At 45.7% G+C, this 20882-nt stretch overlaps 1 protein-coding gene across 1 annotated transcript in view; it reads left to right on the top strand.

The window, feature by feature from the left end:
- LOC149338830 (uncharacterized) overlaps positions 1-20521 on the top strand; it is a 53301-nt gene extending 32780 nt beyond the window's left edge. Inside the window, exons 9-12 of the mRNA XM_089550812.1 lie at positions 87-187; positions 11016-11223; positions 15429-15638; positions 20379-20521. Of these exons, the coding sequence (XP_089406938.1) occupies positions 87-187; positions 11016-11223; positions 15429-15638; positions 20379-20482 (623 nt within the window). The 3' untranslated portion in view covers positions 20483-20521. The remainder of the gene's footprint in view (positions 1-86; positions 188-11015; positions 11224-15428; positions 15639-20378) is intronic.
- The last annotated feature ends 361 nt before the right edge of the window (positions 20522-20882 follow it).

Here is a 20882-nt window from a genome sequence, read left to right as displayed (position 1 = left end):
TTCGAAAAGCCTATGGCCCATCTTTATCCAGTGTAAGTTCATAGGAAAAACCTTTTAAAAATGTCATCACCACGTATTGATTACAGTTCCAGTTGCGCAGCTGAAGAAAGAAGCCAGTATTCGAGACACGACTGACACCGTCTTGCTGTTCTGGACGTGTAGCAACAGCAGCTTCGATTACCTGCAGGTACGATAAATTAATGCATCAGCAAGCAAGATGCAGTGATGGTGACAGCTTCTTTGGGACAAATAAGTAATAATGTCTCATAGAGAAGTGAGCAGGGTTACTTTTAAAACAAGGCCTTCAGGACGTCTATCGCATTCACGGTGCTCTTTCCTTGCGCCAGTAAACGATGTGGCGTTTGTTTTGGCTCATACATAAGGTGTTTGGTAGGCATCATGCCATCGTCGTCATTATCAGTCCTTTTACACCTAATGCAAGACATACCGCCGTCCTGATCTTTAATAGCCCTGTGCAGGGCTGGCATAAGCAACCCTGTCACAAGAAATTATAGGATGTCATACCACAGCAGACATACTCCCTTGCACTAAAGACTGAGCTCCATGTACGCGAAAATGTAAGCGACGCGACGAGGCGGTGCGGCGACGACGGCTGGCGCTCGCTCTGTCGCCAACCGGCCAAACTCCATGCGTTGCGACAACGCGAAACAGAAGCGACCGCGAAATGGAGACGACCATCAGTGTTGCTGGAATAATACGCCGCAAAGCTTTTTGCGCCTATAATTAGCAAGGATTAAAATTTTGGGCAGAAAAATGCGAAGTAAAATGTGTTTACACCTTTTTCAATGAATTCAGGCTGTTTATCTGAACGCTGACGTAAACTTTTGGTAATTGGCTGTGGAGTTCTGGTTTTGGCGGTTTACCCCCCGCGCTTTTCTCCCACGTTTTTCTCCGTCTGAATCGTTGCGCGCCTTATAATTGTTTTGCTGCAGGTCGCAAAAGAACCTGCTTGCACCCCACGGCGTCGATGAGCCTCTCATTGAAGGCTTGGGCTTGGGCGTGTGCCATGGTAGTGCAAGTATAGTACCTACGGGCACTCACTCGAAAAAACTTGCCAACACAAAATGCGGCTCTTTCGAGAAAGCGCGCGAAATTACCGGCAGTGACGTACGCTGCCGGATTAGCTGCTATTGGCTAATCGCGTAAGCAACTTTTGGGCGACGAGTGAAATTTTCTGTGAATGCAGATCCCAGCGACACGACAAGCGACACGGGCATTTCGCTTCGCGCGACGGCGTCGCTCGTTGCTTGCTGCCGTCGCCTTTGCCTTCGCCTTCGCGTGAGTTTTCGCGTGCATGGAGTTCAACCTTTAAACCTTCGATGCCTTTCGATGGGCCTATTAGCCTACTGGTGTTGTCATCGACATGCGAATCTTGGAAATGTGACTTTTGTATTGATATTTCGAGGCATAACTTCAATTCGAGTTTATAGAGGCGGTGCCATTCAACCTGATATCTGAAGCCCACATGGGGCGTAAGACGTGAGCAGCACTTCCTTTTGAACCCACAGCTGTGCTTCAGTGGTTAGTATGCTCGGCCAATGGGCTAGTGGACCCCGGATTCGACCGCGGCGGCCACTTTTTAGTGGAGGCGAAATTCAAAATGCGCCCATATGCTCAGATGTGTAAGCGAATGTTGAAGAGTCCCATCTGGTCTGAGCCTTGCATTACGGAGTGCACCACAGCCCGTGTGTCACTTGGAGATGTCAAACCCCGAAATATAGAGTTTGCTTTCTTGTCCACCTTTGTAAAGGCGAGCGTTCCTTTCACCGCAATGAAAATTTGACCTTATTTAAATCACCTCAAGTGGCTATCGATGTGTGAAACCAAATTTCTTTTGCAAATCAACCCAGAGGGATTGCTAGATGCGCGGCTATTTTATTGAGGCGACAGCCTTTAATGTCTCATCGTTGTAAGCAGCAGTTGTCGACAGAGAATGTCACGCTTTTCAGTTGGTCGAAACGGTCGTGGCGTCACAGTGCGCGAATGTCAAACTGGGCCAATTGTACTTTGGCTAGTAACCATGCAACCAATTGAAGGGGCCATTAGTGATGCTCCAAGTAAGTGGGACTGAGCTTAGTTAATTGCTTAATTACCCAATTAGCCTAATTAACTTCTCTAGTCAGGCCATATAAATAAAGAAAACCTAGTAAGAAATTGGTCGAGCTCGGGAATCGAACCCCGGTCTTCGGAGTGCGAGACGAGCATGCTATCCACTCCGCCATGCCAGCTCGATGGTTTGGAATGAACAAAGGCACGTCTAGTGAATACGGTGTCTTCGCTCACTGCCATCCTCCTCCCTTCCCTTCCGGCGAGGTTTAGGTGTCCACCGAGATATGAGAGAGAAATACATTTCCTTCCCTCAAAAACCAATTTACCGACGAGCGAGGCGTAGAACCGAATGGGCGATGGCGTTCTATGGACTCCCTGGCAGCGTTGCAAGACGCTCTCGCGTTCCACTCTTAGAGGCGAAGCTTAACATCTTAACGACATATCAGTGACCACACTTTAGGTCAAAAAAGTGCACCCCCCCCCCCTGATTTTGACGGGTGTCCACCGAGATATGTGAGACAGTTACTGCGTAATTTTCTTTCCTCAAATACAATTTTCATTTCCTTCATTACGGCCCATCTTCGTCTTTCTTCTTTCACTCCCACTTCCTCCGTTCCTCTACGGTGCGGTTCAGGTGTCCACCGTGATAACAGAGATTTACTGCGCCATTTCCTTTCCTCAAAAACCGTCGCGTTGAAACGGCAAGGCATCGCGCCGAACGGGTGGTGGCTTTCCGTGGACTCCCTGGCAGCGCTACAACACGCTGTCGCGTTCCACTCCTAAAGGCGAAGCTTAAGCTTAAGCTTAATTAGCAGTTAATTAGTATTCAGGCATTAATCAGTAATTAACCATTAATTAGTGATTTGTCATCACTTAGTAATTAGTACTCAATTACATGTGACGCCACCAGTGCCACAGAAGCACTGAAAGTGGTGCGGAAAACGCTTTCGCCTCTACGCACTTTAGACAGTCAAAGTGGCCCCTGAATTTTTGTGCCACACTAAGAAAGAACTGATCTCCAAATCACGATCGAGGTTTTTCGCTCTGCCTTGCAATCAGTGAATCAGCACGCTACTTTTGAGCAGGGTCCCCGAACAAGTAGCAGGTCGGTTGAAGAATTGTCATCAGCCGTGCAGCTGTTGCCGTTTTTTATGTAGACGGTATTGGTGAACTGCTCCAGAATAAGCATAACAGCTACCGCTGTTGATAGAGCTGGATTTAGTGATTCGTCCTTGTTTCTTCTGAGAACAAGCAGCATTGACTTTTTGTATTGCAGGTATAGTTAGACCAACAGAGGTATTTGAACTCACTTTATTGAAGACCTGCAAAGGACACGCCTGTATACATGTAGAAATAATGGTATCCGATCACACTTGCAAACCCACTGCCGGGTTGAGCTTCAGGAAGAAAACACAGCAGGTGATGACAGCTTAGGCTCGGAAGTTTTAACAACGCGGGAGGTCGTGACGAGTGAATAAGTAGGTGGGGCGCTTATTCCAGCTGTTTACCCTGCGCCTTGCATAGAGGTACGCAACGGCTGTCTGAAGCAAATCTGGGAGATTTGCGCCTCCAGTTTTTAAGGCACGCGCTCTGAATTCATAATGCTGATAGGTCGTAAGGGATGTTTATTATAGGTAGCACCGTGTATAAAATGAGTAAGAAGCTGTTCGGAAGAGAGCACTGGATGCCTGCAGCATATAAGATCTCTTCAATGGTAATATTTTGTTCGTGACATGTCTCAACAAGGCAGACGCATAAAATGGTAAGCCCCAATAGATGTGATAGGTGACACGAAGAATGACCGCCCCGGCAGAGGTTAATGCGTTACGACAAAATATTCTACACACAATGTGATCGTAGTGAAAATGCGCGTGACTAAGGAGTTTCTAGTGATTGACGCAGTTCAAGCAAAAATTATAACAAGTTGAAGTTTAGCAAAAACCTGTTGACGCGTTGCACCACAAGTTCCAAAAAAATCTCTTCAATACTTCCGCCGGTAAGGACGCTTTCCGAAAGTTCCTGAACCAATGCATTAAGGGAAGAGTTCCAATGGCGGAGGTATGAACACACTGCAGGTTAGAGACCACTGTGAAATGGGTTGGTCACCCTCGGCCTCATCCGCTGACATGTGGACCGAACCGGTACTGAGCTTGGCTCTTTATTCATTCGTAGACTCCGCCATCAACAATAGTTCTGAAATGCATCAAAGTTGCGCTGCGAAGAATGCTTTGCAGTCGCACTTGATGTGAAAAGAGCCGACTTCTGAGAGTCAACATGAAGCTTTACTTCTTGCACGCTGATTACAAGGTCGGCGATGTGGTCGAATGAAGACTTTCCTCGCTGCAATCTGGTAACAATCTCTGGCTAAATGCCCTTTTTTACAAGGAATCTTCAAGATTGTACATCGCAGTATTTCATCATTCGTACTGAATGGAACTACTTGCCAAAATGAAAAAAAGCTCATGAGAAAACTCCCAGAATTTAAAATAGCCACTTCAGACGTTGCCCTTCGCTGTTCAGCAACGGTAGCAGAAGTTGGTGCAACAACAAAGTGCAACAAACTTATTTAATCTTGCACAGCAAGGTTAAAGAAACCTGGATACGAAAAAGTATCACGACCTGATGCCAATGAACGCTCATATCGTTCTAAAACACAGTGTCCTGTTTGGGCATCATGAAGAGCGAGTCAAGGCAGTCATTAGAAAAAGTTGGATCAGTCGTCTCCTCAGACCCACATGCAGATTTAGCCAAAGCATGGCCACCGAAATAAGTTCTTCACCAACCAGAATATTGGAGCAGCTTTCCTGCCGGGCCAATGCTCAGAAATGGCGCCTTTTTATTCGTGGAGAACGCGAGCTACGACCAAGTTGCAATGTTCCAGGCTGCGGCTTTCATGGTCAACAGCCGAAAAAAACCTCCTCCAATGTCCTATGCCCAAGTTTTAGACGTTGCCCATTTTTCACAATTGGGCTCGGCGAGAAACACGAGGTCATACCTTAGATTGACCCTTATATAACCTCGCGGTCGAGTAGGAGAAGTGTAAGAAAAGAGAGAAAATTCAACTGGTGACACGTGCTCTACGAACTGTAAAGAATATCTGCGTACCATGCCTTTAATTTGAAAAAAAAACAAAGCGGAAGCATAAGGGTCACCGACAAAAGTCCCAGCCCCGACATGAGCGCAGTCCTTAAACGAAAGTTGTACAATAATATAAGAGAGCGCGCCCTGCTTTCTGAGGCCAAGTAATGCTTATGTAGTCTTCCTTCTTTCTACACTGCCCCATTCTGCCACTTTTATCCCGGGAGAGCAAAGCAAAAGAGATTGCAATATTTAGTGGGGCATATCGAGCAGAACAGCGTCAAGAATATCGATCATAACAATGTCAAGCTTCCTGAGTATCATTGTGCTGGGAAAGAACAGCGCAGAGACGAGGGACAAAGAATGAAGAAGACAACAGGACCAGTGCTGTCCTGTTCTGTTCTTCATTCCTTCTCCCTCGTCTGTGCTCTGTTTTTTCCACAGCCATATGTACCAACTAGCTCAACTCTCCATTTTATTGAGTGTCATTGTTTCAAATAAAATGAAGAAATATAAGAGGAGCAACATTAGAGAGTGGCAATTGGTTTTTTTTTTTTGGTTTTGGTTTATAGGGTTTAACGTCCCAAAGCGACTAAGGCTATGAGAGACGCCGTAGTGGAGGGCTTCGGAAATTTCGACCACCTGGGGTTCTTTAACGTGCACTGACATCGCACAGTACACGGGCCTCTAGAATTTCTCCTCCGAAGAAATTCCAGCCGCCGCGGCCGGGATCGAACCAATTGAGCACTACAGTGCTCGAGGCATACAATTCGCACAAGATGTTTTGTAAGCCGCCTCTGCGACAACAAAGCCTCTGGAAACAGAAAGTCTCTCAGTATGAGAACAAACCAGACTCAAAATTTCAAAAACAATTAAATAAAGTAAGAACAAAATGAAGAGATCACTTTTGCTCATAACGCTGACAGAAAGAGCGAAATATTCGTTAGACCGGTGTACACTATTCTCCTGAACACTCGTGTGATTCTAGATGGGCAGGTTTTAATAACAAATTTCCCTTGTCGATTAGGCCTCACTGATTGGGCCACTTATGTGACGCTGGAGGTAACTAGGGAAGGTGGCTCCCTACCACCTCCAGTATTCAGACGGAATGCCATCAGAATGCATACACCTGGTATGTCGAGTTTACTGCCTCAAACAAACGCTCAGGTACAAGGTAGACCGCAGTGCAAGGCTCTGGATTATATTGCCACGTATCATTGTAGTGTTTGTTCGTTCACGCTCAAGGCTGCAGGAAAGGGTTGTTATCACTTTTGTTCGTGACGCGAGAAGCGACCACACTAATCTCGATTGATCGCAGCCACGAAAGGCTGCATCTAGGTTTTTCCAGATTTCTGTAGATGATCTTGTCTTGTTATCTGGAAGTTTCCTTGCCGGCTTTAAATTGAGCGATGCCGCGAGCGGCGGACATTCGTAGATCGACGATTGACGAGCACGCTTGTTGCTTACGCCGCCACCGAGTGATTCAGTTCTTTTGCGGGCGCAAGTCAGCCCTAATAAAGAGCTTCGTTTGCAAGTATTTCTGGTGTCTTCCTGACCGCTGGACTGCCGCCACTAAAACGTGACAATATTAGACTAGAGTGGGTCCTTTACATCCACTAACATTTCTCAAAACTAGCGTTTTTTTTTCCTTTCGCCTGCAACCAAACATGGCAATGGCGGGCGGGGTTATATCCCGCGATGTTGGGATCATCAGCGGGGCCATAAATCCACTCAGCCCCGCCGTGGTGGCGCAGCGGTCACGGCGCTCATCTGCTTCCTCGAAGCACATGGGTTCGAACCCGGTGGCGGCGGCCGAATTTCAATGATGGTGAAATTCTAGAGGCCCGTGTACTGTGCGATGTCAGTGCACGTTAAAGAGCCCCAGGTGGTCAAAATTTCCGGAGCCCTTCACTGCGGCGTCGCTCATAGCCTGAGTTGCGTTGGGACGTTAAACCCCAATAAAGCAAACCAAACAAACCCACTCAATCACCGCGAACGCTCGTATTCGGCTTGGATACTCGCTTGCAGCTTTTGTAGCTGAACATTTTAGGGCGGAAGCCTTTAATGCCTCATCGTTGTAAGCAGGAGTTGTCGACAGAAATGTCACGCTTTTCAAGTGGTCGAAATGGTCGTGACGTCATAGTGCGCGAATTTCAAACGGGGCCAATTGTACTTTCGCTAGTAACCATGCAGCCAATTAAAGAGTTATTATAGTGATGCTCCATAAAGTCAGCAATAAAATTACAATATGGAAAGGTGTCAGGCAGAGAGACACGACCTCGCCAATGTTATTCACCGCCTGCTTACAGAAGGTATTCCGGGGCCTGAAATGGGAAGAGTTGGGGATAAGAGTTAATGGAGCATACCTGACTAATTTGCGATTCTCTGACGACATTACCTTGCTAAGCCACTCAGGACATGAACTGCAAAGCATGATTAATGAGTTAGACAGCCAGAGCAGATCGGTAGGGCTAAAAATTATCATGCAGAAAACCAAAGCAACGTTCAACAGCCTAGCAAGGGAACAGCAGTTCGCGAGGTGCTGGAAGTAGTAAGAAAATATGCCTACTTAGGGCAGGTAGTGACGGCTGATCCAGATCATGAGAGGGAAATAACTAGAAGAATAAGAATGGGTTCGAGCGAATATGGCAGGTTCTCTCAAATCATGAATAGCAGTTTACTAATATCCCTCAAGAGAAAAGAATACAACCGCTGTATCTTACCGGTACTCACCTATGAGGCACAAACGTGGAGGCTAAAAAAGAGGGTTCAGCTTAAGTTAGGGACAACACAGCGTGCTATGGAAAGAAAGATGATAGGTGTAACGTTAAGAGATGGGCGGAGTGGGTGAGGGAACAAACGCGGGTTAATGTCATCCGAGTTGAAATCAAGAGGAAGAAATGGGCTTGGGCAGGGCATGTAATGCGAAGGCTAGATAACCGCTGGTCCTTAAGGGTAACGGACTGGATTCCAAGAGAAGGCAAACGTAGCAGGGGACGGCAGAAAATTAGGTGGGCGATTAAGAAGTTTGCTGGGATAGTGTGGCTGGAACTGGCAAAGGACAGGGTTAATTGGAGAGACATGGGACAGGCCTTTGCCCTGCAGTGGGTGCAGTCAGGCTGATGATGATGATGGTATAGTGATGCTTCAAGCAAAAGACATCAGTAAATAAACAAATAGAGCCGAGTAGGAAACTGGTCGAGTTGGGGAATCGAACCAGGGTCTCCGGAGTGCCAGACGAGCACACTAACCACTCCACTATGTCGTCTAGTGAATATGGTGTATTCCACTGCACTAGGTGCGTCTAGTGAATATGGTGTCTTTGTTTACTCCCATCTTCCTCTCTTCTCTTACGGCGAGGTTCAGGTGGCCCCCGAGTTATGCGAGACAGATACATTTCCTTTCCTCTAGAACCAATTTACCGATGAGTAAGGCGTAGAGCTGAACGGGCGATGGCGTTCTGTGGGCTCCTTGACAGCGTTGCAAGACGCTGTCACGTTCTACTTTTAGAGGCGAAGCTTAACACCTTAACCACAAAACAGTGACACCAGCAGCAACACCCGGCTTAAGGCTTTCGCCTCACCGCACTTTAGGCCGACAAAGCATCGACAAAGCTCGGGTTCGATTCCAGAGCTCGACCATTTCCTAATCGGTTTTATTTATTTTAATGCCCTGACTGGAAAAGCTATTTAGGCTAATTGGGTAATTAAGTAATTAATGCGGCTCAGTCCCACTTACTTGGAGCATCACTGTACGACGCTTCAATTGGTTGCATGGTTACTAGCCTAAGTACAATTGGCCCCGTTTGAAATTCGTGCACTGTGACGTCACGAGCGTTTCGATCAATTGAAAGGCGTGACATTTCTGTCGACAACTCCGGCTAACAACGATGAGGCATTAAAGCCTCCGGCCTTAAAAGTTGACGAAACAAAGATGAAACAGGACACGCCCGCGACATTCCACTATTATCGAAAAAAAATGTGCAAAAATTACCAAAATGTGTGCAAAAAAGAAAGAGCAATCTACGATGATTGCGCATTGGCATGCGCCAGACATGAAAATGCGTAAGTGCCCACTCTATAGCGTTTATGGAAGAGGAAGTAGATCTCTTGTTGGAAACCGCTTTGTGAAACAGATAATAACGGTGGTGCGTCCGACAATTATCTGTCTAGTATGTGTTGCTGCTCACATTTTGACATTTTCGGATGAATGCCCGCAAAAGCAAAACAATATTTCGGATATGCATTTAAACTTCTCTCACATTTTCGGGTTAGTCTGTGCTTCGCTCACTGCTTGTCTTAGCTCCTAATTAAAGCGCGCTGCTAAACGCAAAGGTACAGCCAGCAAGCCACCTTGGTAGACTGCACTTTAAAAGGCCATATCCAATGACTAAAAGGGCGATGGCACCACTCACCACTATCAACACCTGCCAACAAATTGCGAGCTCTTGTGCTTCCTTTCGTGTCTCGGATATCAAAGAACGCGCACACAGGGAACGATGTGTTGAAGAGAGGGGAAATAAGAAAGGTTAGTTTGAAATATTTACACGCATTACCACACTGATCATGCTTATTTTACACCGAGAGCATCCTGCACGGTCTCTTTATTATCTGGATTTTTTCTTTATCTTGAGCGTCCGTCGTGCGCTTTTCTAAAAAATGACTGTTTTAACTCTTACAGCGAATCTGCGAGCGATAGATAATCTTGCTTCTACTCCGAATTTACCTGTTCACTGAGTGCTTGCGGCTGCTATGTGTTCTGGGATTAAGTACTCAGTTTGCAAGTTTTACCCATTTATTAAGTTATGCTTCTTAATCCCCACTGATTCTGGGAACGACCGTCTTCTTTTCTGTGAAGTAGCTGGCTTTTGTTTGCAGTTCGACCATGGCTATCATAGCGAAGATCACTCGTAAGGCCAAAAATTCTGTGTCACCACGAAGTGGAGTACATTCAAATTACCCTGAATGTGATATTGGTCGAAATCCAGGAAGGTCAATTTCTTGGGCAGAGGTGGGCCAAATCTTGAAATTGGCCGGAATCAATATTGGAGGTCACCATTGTACAGGGCACATTTTGGTCCAAGTCCGATACAAAATTTGGGTTGGCTTATTGGTTTATTGGGGTTTAACGTCGCAAACAGCTCAGGCTATGAGGGACGCCATAGTGATGGACTCCAGAAATTTAGACCCCCTGGGGTTCTTTAATGTGCACTGAGATTCCACAGTACGAGGGCCTCTAGAATTCTGCCTCCACCGAAATTCAGCCGCCGCGGCCGGGATCGAACCCGCGTCTTTCGGGCCAGCAGCTGAGCACCGTAACCACTGGGCCACCGCGGCGGGGCGAATGTCAAAATTAAGTGGTGGATGCGGGCCAGATTTGGAAAAAGCCAAGGCCAAATTCGGAAATCACCCCCTGTTCGTCACATTCAAATTATTCTGGTATCGATTTAGGTAAAAATTCGAGGAGTTCGATTTTCTAGTCGGGGGCGGGCCACCTTTCGGAATGACCCAGTCCAAATTGAGAGATCACCATCGTGGTGAGAATTTTCAAATTTTGTTCGACATCGATTTTCGTACGAATGCATGAAGGTCAAATTTCGGGGGCAGGCAAAATTCGGGGTGGGGCGGGTCAATGTTTGTGATGACTGGGCTGAAATTTGGGGACCTCATCGCATTGACCATTGTCAAAGCATGCTTCGACATCTGACTTAAGGGTGTTGCTATGAAATCGCCAAGTCCGAACGTCACCTCAATATCAAATCTGCATACCTACTGAATTTCTAGTTCCTGCATGAAATAGATCGTGTCGCTCTAAATGTGATTCTAGCATTTGCGCAACCAAACGTACGTGCCTTTCTTTCGATACAGTACAAGATAACAGAGAATGGCCAATGGACAACCTGCGCCGAATCGGCCAACTGCGAAGCCACTGTGGACTACGGACGGACTCCTGTGTTCACGAGCGGTGACTTGAAACTCACACAGCAATCTCTGCGACATTACGTTTGGGTTCGCTGCTGCAATAACCATGGATGTGGACGAGCAGATGATGTCAATGTAGGATTGGACAGTGGAGGTATGGAAATATCGATTTTAAAATGCATAAGGTTTTAGTGAGGTATATGGCAATCATTTGAAATGCATGGGCCGCTATGGCGAAAGCACATCTTGAATGTGCCAAACTCAGCCGAGAACATTGTGGCGTACTTAGTACTGAGGGTCAAGAAATACATATTGCTGCGATTCAGTTTCCAACTCATGGCGAAGCGAACAGTTCAGCTTCGTTGGCGGCTGCATGACAGCAACATGCTATTATCGCAAATGATCACGCCTGGTGTTAAACTTCAGCGTAGTCTTCTTCTTCTTCTTCACCTCATTATAATGGCACATACCCACGTGGGGGGATTGGCCAAGGTGTAGTGGTATACATAAGAAAATTTTCATAGGATTAAACGTGAAATTTGAAAAATGTATTCATGAAAAACGACAGAAGAATAATTGAAGTGAAATAACAAAGAACATTTTGGCGAGAATAATAATAATTTAAAAAAAACAAAAAAACTCCAAGATTTTTAAAGGAGTTAGCAAATCAACCTACCAGTTGCAATTATGTAATCATGTAGATTCCCACAAATTGAACTCAAAGCAAATCCTTTGGCGCTCGCTCCGAACGATAACAACACTGGCATAGATAACGGGAGCCCTAACCTGGAGAGAGGGACCTCCAGGTAAATCTTTCTCTGAAGTGCGAACTTTGGACAGTAAAGCAGGAAATGGTCCACAGATTCAACGACCCCGCATGAGTCACATAGGTTTGTTGGAGACCAGCCACATCTGCATAGGTATAAATTTAAACTGGGAATCCTGCACCGCAGTCGCGTCATTGATACCTCACACTGCCTGGTGTTACACGAACGGACGTTCCATTTATACGCTAAGTACTCTCGCTCTTCCATCGCACAACGTCATCTTCATCAACATTCATGTGCGGCGCCAAGAGACCACATAAACTTAACCTCGATCAGAGCTTAACATGAGTCTAATATCGCCTCCAGATAGGCCGACGACCCAGCAAAACAAAACCATGATCCAACCAGGCTTAATACATGCTTTTGCACATCTGCTCGGTTTAACTACGTTAAAATCCTACCACTTTTTCCTTTCTCACCTAAAACAGAAGATTTGAAGGCGTAGGTGTCGCAAACCTACATTTTATTCATCGATTAGCGCACTCGATGCGATGAATAGATTCTCCGTTCCACTCGTAACAAGTACGACTAAAATATTGTAAAAATCAAGGAACATACAACCACCATCAGGTCTAGTAAACATGGCCGTAAGGCAGCAATGCTGACTTTAAGTGTGCTTTCTATCAGCCAGCCTATATTCATGAAAATTTTGTTAGCGACTACAGATGCAGTGCAAATCATGAGGACCGGTTCGACAGGTACATAGTTTGTTCACAACTCAACCGCAATGCTTCATGTCTTAGATTTTTAAGGTCCGTTTCTTTGCAGTCTTAACACTATTTACGGCTATTAATAGCCATTACATGAATGTAAAACACGAGCGACGTGTAAAACGCGATAATTCTCATGTCCTCTCTGTTTTTTTTGCGCGCTTTTCGTAATTCCCATACCCTTTTGTTATTAGGCTTGCGACGCCATTCGGAGTCTCTATGAATGTCAACCTTTCTATATTCGTTGTCGGTATAATTCGTATTGGCTGCAGGGTACTCAAGCTCACGTTTGGTCGCGTGGTAGCGTCGCTTTTTTCCCCTTACATCTAACCGCGAAATGTCGAAGCGCCGTCGAAGCAGCCTTTGGGCTACCTTCGTGTGCACAAACGACGGGTCAATTGCGCAAGGCGGTATTAACGAGATATAGTCAAATGTCCCAATATCATAGAAAAGAGGGTGTCGTTGGCGTCGTTCGCCATTATGCGAACAATTCTGGCGGAGCACAGCTTTTATATATTTCAGGTCAAAATAAAATTATGTTAACTTCAATTTTGGGGGCAATCGAACTCAGGACCTTTTGATTGTGAAAGCGGCAGTCTACCCACAAGCAACGGAATGCTGTTGGTTTAGGTGAATAAGGGTGAACGTAGTTAATGGATGAAGGTCTTCTACTTAAGTGCCTTGGAGACATGTCCTGATGCGTGTGTGAGTATTTATTAGCATGCTAATTAGAAAATAATTATACAGGGAAACTATGTGAAGTGGACCCGTTAACGCTTTTGCGCTATGCTCTGAAATATGAAGCTTAAGCGTTCCCCTATTTTTTGCGTGATTAGAGAAGGTACGAAGTACTCTTGTGTCGTGGTCTTCTACAACAGTACACAGAAAACTAGAGAACGAGATGCGCCTTTGCAGCTTCGCCAATTCCGGGAAGGTAGTGCGTGAAAGAATGGCAACTTGCGTAATTCGAGCCGGTTTTGTTTCGCTATCTGCTCTGGCTGTTGTAGTTTTACTGCTTCCTTTCGTACCTCCTAGTGAACGTAATTATTAAGTAGAAAAGGGAACGTAAGGGACGTCTGCATAAAGTTTTGCTCGCTATTTAATGTCGAGTTCTGATTGCGTGCCGAGAAGAAGATCGTGGTTTACACCCCATATATTTTTAAGAATCAACACAGCAAGAACAGGTCATTGGATGAGGGACATCATTTGCTGTTTTTACTAGTGGTACATCATGGGCTAGCCTCGTTTGTGTTCTGTTGCCCTTGAATAGAGGTTTAATAAGTGTTCCGCTCTTGTTAATGTGGAAATTGCCAAGGGCTAGGCCTCACACCGTTTTCATGTTGAAACGCTGTTTGCTCGTATGAAAAAAAGCTCGCTTCTAATATCAAGAAAGGGCGTGTTTTTCTTAAGTTACTTTGTTTTCAAATGTGTTATATCCGCAATTAATCGATGTCAAACCGCGCTGAAACATTACTCACTTTTGACACAGTTGCGACTATTATGTGTCGCAAGAGCATTACACCAGCGCGCCTGAGGTTCAGCACAGCAGATACAGAACACCACATTCGCGCCACACATTTCGTATGCACAGTTAATATTCTGACATAAATGAAGTTGTAGCATCTCGTGAGAACCGGAATAAATGCAACAAGCACTACACAGTCTACACCTGGTATCTAAGAGCTTAAAGTTTAACTGCCCCATGACCCAGCGAGTGGGTTATCTCCCCATGCACGGAGGACACATGTCCCATACTTTGCCAGGATTTTCTGTCGACTAGCATGCTTGGCCGTGCAGAAGCTTGTTTTGTTTTCTGTGCACCTTGTACTTTCTCCTCCGAGCGCACGCGATTTGGTTTAGTAAGGCCGTATTATATAAAACAAGCAATGCACATAATATATGTCACTTATATGAATGAATGCGCCGACTAATTTCAAAGCGCTGATAGTTTACTTTCCATATTTTGGGCATATATTTAAATAGCAGATTTACCTCCACGCACATGTTGTACACGATGTGATCGCTGACTTGAGAAACGCACTTCGAGGTCAAGCGTTCATCAGAGTCGTCAACCGCCTACTCGACACAGTAGGCGTTATTATGGAGCTTCTCCCTTTCAAAACATTGCGCTTTTTGGAAGTAAGCGCTGGAGAACATTGTGTCGTAAGCAGCCAGGGCAGCGGTCAACGTCCCCGTTTTTCTTTTTTGCCAGAGATGGCTGCACACGTCAGGAACAGCAGGAACTGCCAGCGCCAATCAATCCGCTAAGCGTTGGGAGCTTATGGACGGTCCTTATGTGCCTGTCGGAATCCTTTAGGATACACGTGGGACCGTAAGAAACACCTTATGTGACGGTGACCTCAGCCTCTGAATGTACTGTATTATGTGGCCAGGACTATGTTCGACGCTCACCCTTCGACACATCGTTTGGATTCGTTTGTACGCCACTTTCGCCAGCTGAAAGAAAAAGAAATCAATTTTCAAAGCAGTCATTCAAAACAGCACCGTGGCATTTCGGGAAATGAGAAGGCGCATAGGAGTAGAAAAAGCAGAGAACCAGTTATTGCAGCTCGGAAAAGAATCCGAGCTAACACACCTTTCAGGTACGCCGTTCTAGAGTAACGTAGTGTCGAAACATGGACAGTGGTCAGAGTAGTATGAAGCAAACAAATCTAAAGCTGCTTCTGCTGCAGGCTCACTGACGAGTTGCGTATTCGATCCTCACTCGTCAGCTTCGAGTCGCACAAAAGACACAATTAAAGCGCGCTCCCTCAAGACAACTAGCGTTACGACATAACAGCCTAGTCATTTAATTATTTCAGGTCACCCTTCGATCACGGCAGCAACTGTTACACCGAATAAGCAGAGCGCTGTTGTGAAAATTGTTCCTCGCCAAGACAGTAGCTATGAGGGCTTTGAAGTCACATGGCGCTGCAACGGAGGCAAGGAAGCTACCTATAGCTACGAATTTCCCGATAGAGATGCCCAGGTTTATGGCTTTAATAGATCCCCGCAGAGGGCAACCATCAAAGGTAAGTTCTTGGCACCCTGTGGTAAATCTTGTTGTCTGCTAGCCTAACTTGCCCAAAGCAATAAGCGATCACTCGTATTACACCGTCGCTTTCTTCCTCTTCCACCCACCAAGCAACGCAGATTGTTAATTGTTGGCAGGAAAACGTAGTTCCACACTGCAGTACTCTTGGTGTTGGTCGAGTGCCCCTCTCTCAACAATGATGCTATAAATTATAGAAAAGCACGCATTTCAGGATGTGGCCTCGAAGAGCAAGTTGAGAAAACTGCATGTGTTTTGGTTTTTTTAGTGAAAGTTTAATTCCGGTAATAGCAGTAACAACAGCTCTAATACAGCACCAACCTTAAAAGGGTGCAATGAGTTCGACTACCTTAACCACTGCGGCCACCTTGACCGGCTTCTCGCTATCATGTACAGCCGCCTAAATCTTTCGTCGCCGCTGTGGTGAAGATCTCTTTTCCGGTGTGAAAAGCATGTGGCGTTCCTGCGTACAGTTCGCCATGTAAAAGATGACAATGTTCATGATGGTCATGATTCATTGCCGCTGCCTTTGTAACCCTCATCATCATTAGGAACAGCCTACCTACGTCGTGTGCGGGACTAAAGCCTTTGGTGTATTCCTTCAGTTAACCGCCTACTGTGTCAGCTCCACACCCCTTACGCCTCAGAACTTTCAATTCTCTGTACCTGTGCGACAGGCCGGAACATATAACATGACATGAAGAAGCTAGGAAAGCACTCAAAACTGAAGCAGCTGGCTCGATTTGACTCATGTAGGCTTTAATAAGTGGAGGCATCATTGCTAGTACAACATAGAACATATTGCACGTGACAACATAATGATTTGGTTTGGTTTGCTTTCTGGGTTTAACATTCTGAAGTGACTGAGGCAATGAGGGTCGCCGTAGTGGAGGGAACCTGAGAATTTCGATTATATGGGGCTCTTTCATGTGCGCTGATATCGCTTAGTACACGGTCCTCTAGCATTTCATCCCATGTAAATGTGACCGCCGAGGACGGGAGCGATCCCGCGTCTTTCGGGTCAGCAGCGAAGCAACATTACCGCTGAGCCATCAGAGCGGCGAAGAGCAGAATGGCCGTGTCTGAAAAGTATTAGTCGTGGTCGTGTTTGTTTTTTAGCCTAGATGGAAGGATGGGAGTTTCCTCTCGTCGATACCGAATCGGATGGAAATGGCGTCGGATGCGTTGGTTAACATTTGGCACGCCATTTTTCATTTTTTGTTGCCGTCAAAACTATATAATATAATACAGCTCACACCTCAAGAAAGACAACCTGTTTTCTTCCAGCCTAAAATACTAGCCAATCATTTTTGACAGGAATGTGCAAAATTTCCTACACAGTGTCATAATTGCTGGCAATAGGAATATTGCACTGCCACAGCCTATAGACTATAACCCGAAAGATTGTTGAAATAACTTCTCTTCCGAAGTTGCACAATACGCTTGCATTCGAGAAAAAAAAAACGATGCGAGTATTGTTGACAAAATTTGTCTACAGAAAAGGGGGACGACCTGCTACCACGCACATTGTTTCGCGAAATACAATTTAATGCGTTCGCTGCATGACATAAAAAGAACAATACTGGGACATCAAGGATGCGAAATTCACCTGAAACCAAGAAATCGCTGCTAAGCACAGACTAGACTCTAAAAAATGACAGCTTGCTTTGTATACAGTTGTCTACTAAGGCAATAGCAAATAGAATCAGGACAACCATAGACTTCATTAAACGAAATCAGCAGGCAAGCTTTCGTAATGGATGCTCGGCAATAGACAATATTTACACTATCAATCATGTGATAGAGAAATGCGCAGAATGTAACAAACCCCTATATATAGCGTTCATTGATTACGAGAAAGCACTTGACTCAGTGGAAACCTCAGCTCTCATGCAGACATCGCGGAATGGGGGTGTGGAAGAATGTTATATGAAAATATTGGAACACGTTTGTCAGGCTTGCGCAGCTACTATAGCCTTCCATAAAGTCACCAATAGAATTCCAATACGGAGAGGTGCCAGGCAGGAAGACACGATCTCGCCAATGTCATTCACCGCCTGTTTACAGAAGGTATTCCGGGGCCTAAAATCAGAAGACTTGGGGATTAGAGTAAACAGAGAATACCTGAGTAATTTGCGATTCTCTGACGACATTGCCTTGCTAAGCCACTCAGGACATGAAATGCAAAGCGTGATTAATCAGTTAGACAGGCAGAGCAGAACGGTTGGGCGAAAAATTAACATGCAGAAAGCCAAAGCAATGTTCAACAGCCTAGCAAGGGAACAGCAGTTCGCAATTGGTAGCGAGGTGTTGGAAGTAGTAAGAGAATATGTCTACTTAAGGCAGGCAGTGACCGCTGGTCCGGATTATGAGAGGGAAATAACTAGAAGAATAAGAATGGGGTAGAGCGCATATGGCAGGTTCTCTCAGATCATGAAAGGCGGTATACCAATATCCCTCAAGAGAAAAGTATACAACAGCTGTATCTTACAGGTACTCACCTGTGGGGCAGAAACGTGTAGGCTAAGAAAGTTCAGCTTAAGTTAGGGACAACGCAGCGAGGTATGGAAAGAAAAATGATAGGTGTAACATTAAAAGATCGGAAGCGGGCGGAGTGGGTAAGGGAACAAACGCTGATTAATGACATCCTAGTTTAAATCAAGAGGAAGAGATGGGCTTGAGCAGGGCGTGAAATGCGAAGGCAAGCTAACTGCTGGTCCTTAACGGTAACGGCGGGGATTCCAAGAGGAGGAAAAGTAGCAGGGGCGGCAGAAAGTTAGGTGGGCGGATGAGATTAGGAAGTTTGCTGGGGTACAAAGGCCGCAACAGGCAAAGGACAGGGTTAATTGGAGCGACATGGGAGAGACATTTGCTCTGGAGTGGGCGTAATCAGGCTGATGATGATGATGATGATGATGTGTACTTAGCTTGTCAAAGTGTTAAGATGATGTCTTTGGTGTGTCTCTGTGGTAATGTTTGAATGAGACTGACGTTTGAGTGGGTGAAACGAAATGACGGCGCTCTCTTTGCCTGTGTTTTTCACTCTTTGCTGCCTCGTGCCCAGAGTAGCGCTACTGCGATATAAAGCACGAAAAATAAAGCATTTCTTTTTTCAATAACTCATGCAAGGAGACACTAGCGATGACCGTAATGAGGATTTCGGTATAAGGCCATGTGCGGGACATGAGGACTGGCAGGCTTCCGTAATCCGGAAAAATACGAACACCAAACAGAGGCCAAAGAAAGTACCCCTGCTAGAGGTTTTAGCTATCCGCCGCTTGCTTTTGTAGTGAGGGAGCTATACTACGCCAGCCGCTTCGTAAGGTCAGCGTGGTTGCGCGCTTAGCCATGGCACCACGGGCAAGGCGTCGCGCCTAACGGGCGATGGTGTTCCTACATAAAATTTAAAATTGGTTTTAGAGGAAAGCGAATACACATAACTGTATCACATATCTCTATGGACACCCGAACCACGCCATAGAGGAAGGAATAAAGAGTGGGGCCAAAGAAATGGTTTGCAGTCAGATAGATATGTTTATTTGAGTGTTGCTGAACAACCAAGCGGCCTAAACGAGCGCACACTAGGTCAGATACATCAGAATGACTTCTTAAAAACATTTAAAACCAGGCATGAAAACAACAATTGGGCAAATATGTCCTTTTATGAGGATTTATGAAGGTTTAAAATCCCAAAGCGACTCAGCTAATGAGAGACGCCGTTGAGAAGGGCTCCGGAAAATTCGACCACCTGGGGTTTTTTAACGTGCACTCACATCGCACAGTACACGGGCGTCTAGAATTTAGTCTCCAACGAAATTCTAGCCGCCCGCTTCGTCAGTTGTGCGCATGCGCGGAGTGTCGTCATAGATGCGGCGGGTATATATATCACTGCGATAAAGAGCCTGTGGTAGAAATGGGAAGCTCGGAGGTATCTAGGGCTCCTCATAGGAACTAAGGCAAGAGGTGGCGGTGAGCCGAGGAGACCGATGACGAGCGCACTAAGCATCTCGATAAGCGACGTAAAGAGAACACGGCTACACGGGCCCGCTTAGGTGACCACAGTTCATCTGCGACGACAGGTGACGATGAATCGAGCTGTGCGCTCCTCGCTACTGTACCAGGTTTAACCATAGCTAAACCATAGCCACTTTTTGCAGAAGTCAACTCATCAGCAGGGTACTTTGTGTGCCGCCAGCATGGTGAGGCGACTGACTGGCAGCCAAATCCAGTGCGTCGACCTACCTACCTAAAACTTTGTCAGGTGCAGATGAGGAAGTAAAAATGCGCCGACAGCCAAACAAAGCAGGATGAACAGACCTGACGGAAACAAAAATTCAACATGGAATGCTCAGAGTAAAATATCCGCCGCGAAGGCTATGTCCATCGCCTTGTGATTCTAAGCTCGGAGATGGGAGTCTACTTATGGCTACTGATTACTGATGAAGCCAAGCATGCTCTTTTGCTGAGCGTTGTTAGTGCACATAGAGAACCATTGCGGTAGCAGGCAAAGGTAACATCTGGATACCTGAAGACACATGAAGATACAGGAAGAAATGGAGCATATTTACACACATATACACGCACAAAAAAGAGCAGCCTAAAAAGTCACTACCATCGAAACCACCAGCACAATCTCGTGCCTGTATTTTTTACGCGGCTTGTGAAGCTTAATGCACCGTACTGATGCCAGTGCCGGGATCCTGTTTAAACGATTTTGCAGGGTTGCCCTCCAACGCAGCGGAATGTGAGTTCTTTGTCTCAACGTTTCAAGATGTCCACGGACGAAGATATTACAGTTCACCAGTCCAGGCCATTCAAGCCTAGATTCTGAGCTGGATTGACAGCAGAATGGCTTCATTTATTGGTTGCGTTCAGCTTTTGTGATTTTTACTGAAAAGCGCGCTGAAAATAAAAGTAGTCCAGATTATTTTAATGCATGTTTAACCAGGTCCCAGTTTCCTTAAACTTAGCGCCATCTCACATTGCATACCTCAGTAGTACATACTGCCAATAAACACTTTAGAAAACTATAACGAAGCTCATTCAGTGCCATGTATCTAATGGGCATCAAATGGGTTAAAATCGTTCCATCCGCCCGCTCCTCACAGATGACTTTATTAATAAAAGCAGTGGCCTTTTCTTAGGTATCGAAATACACTTTTTTTTGCAAACTCCCTATTCATATTAATTAGAACATGAGTGTAGTTTTGTCAAGGGCGAATTC

This window comes from Amblyomma mixtum, chromosome 6 (assembly GCF_055824585.1).
Source record: "Amblyomma mixtum isolate Tamu chromosome 6, ASM5582458v1, whole genome shotgun sequence".
NCBI lineage: Eukaryota > Metazoa > Arthropoda > Arachnida > Ixodida > Ixodidae > Amblyomma > Amblyomma mixtum.
This window is presented reverse-complemented; position numbering and strand designations above follow the sequence as displayed.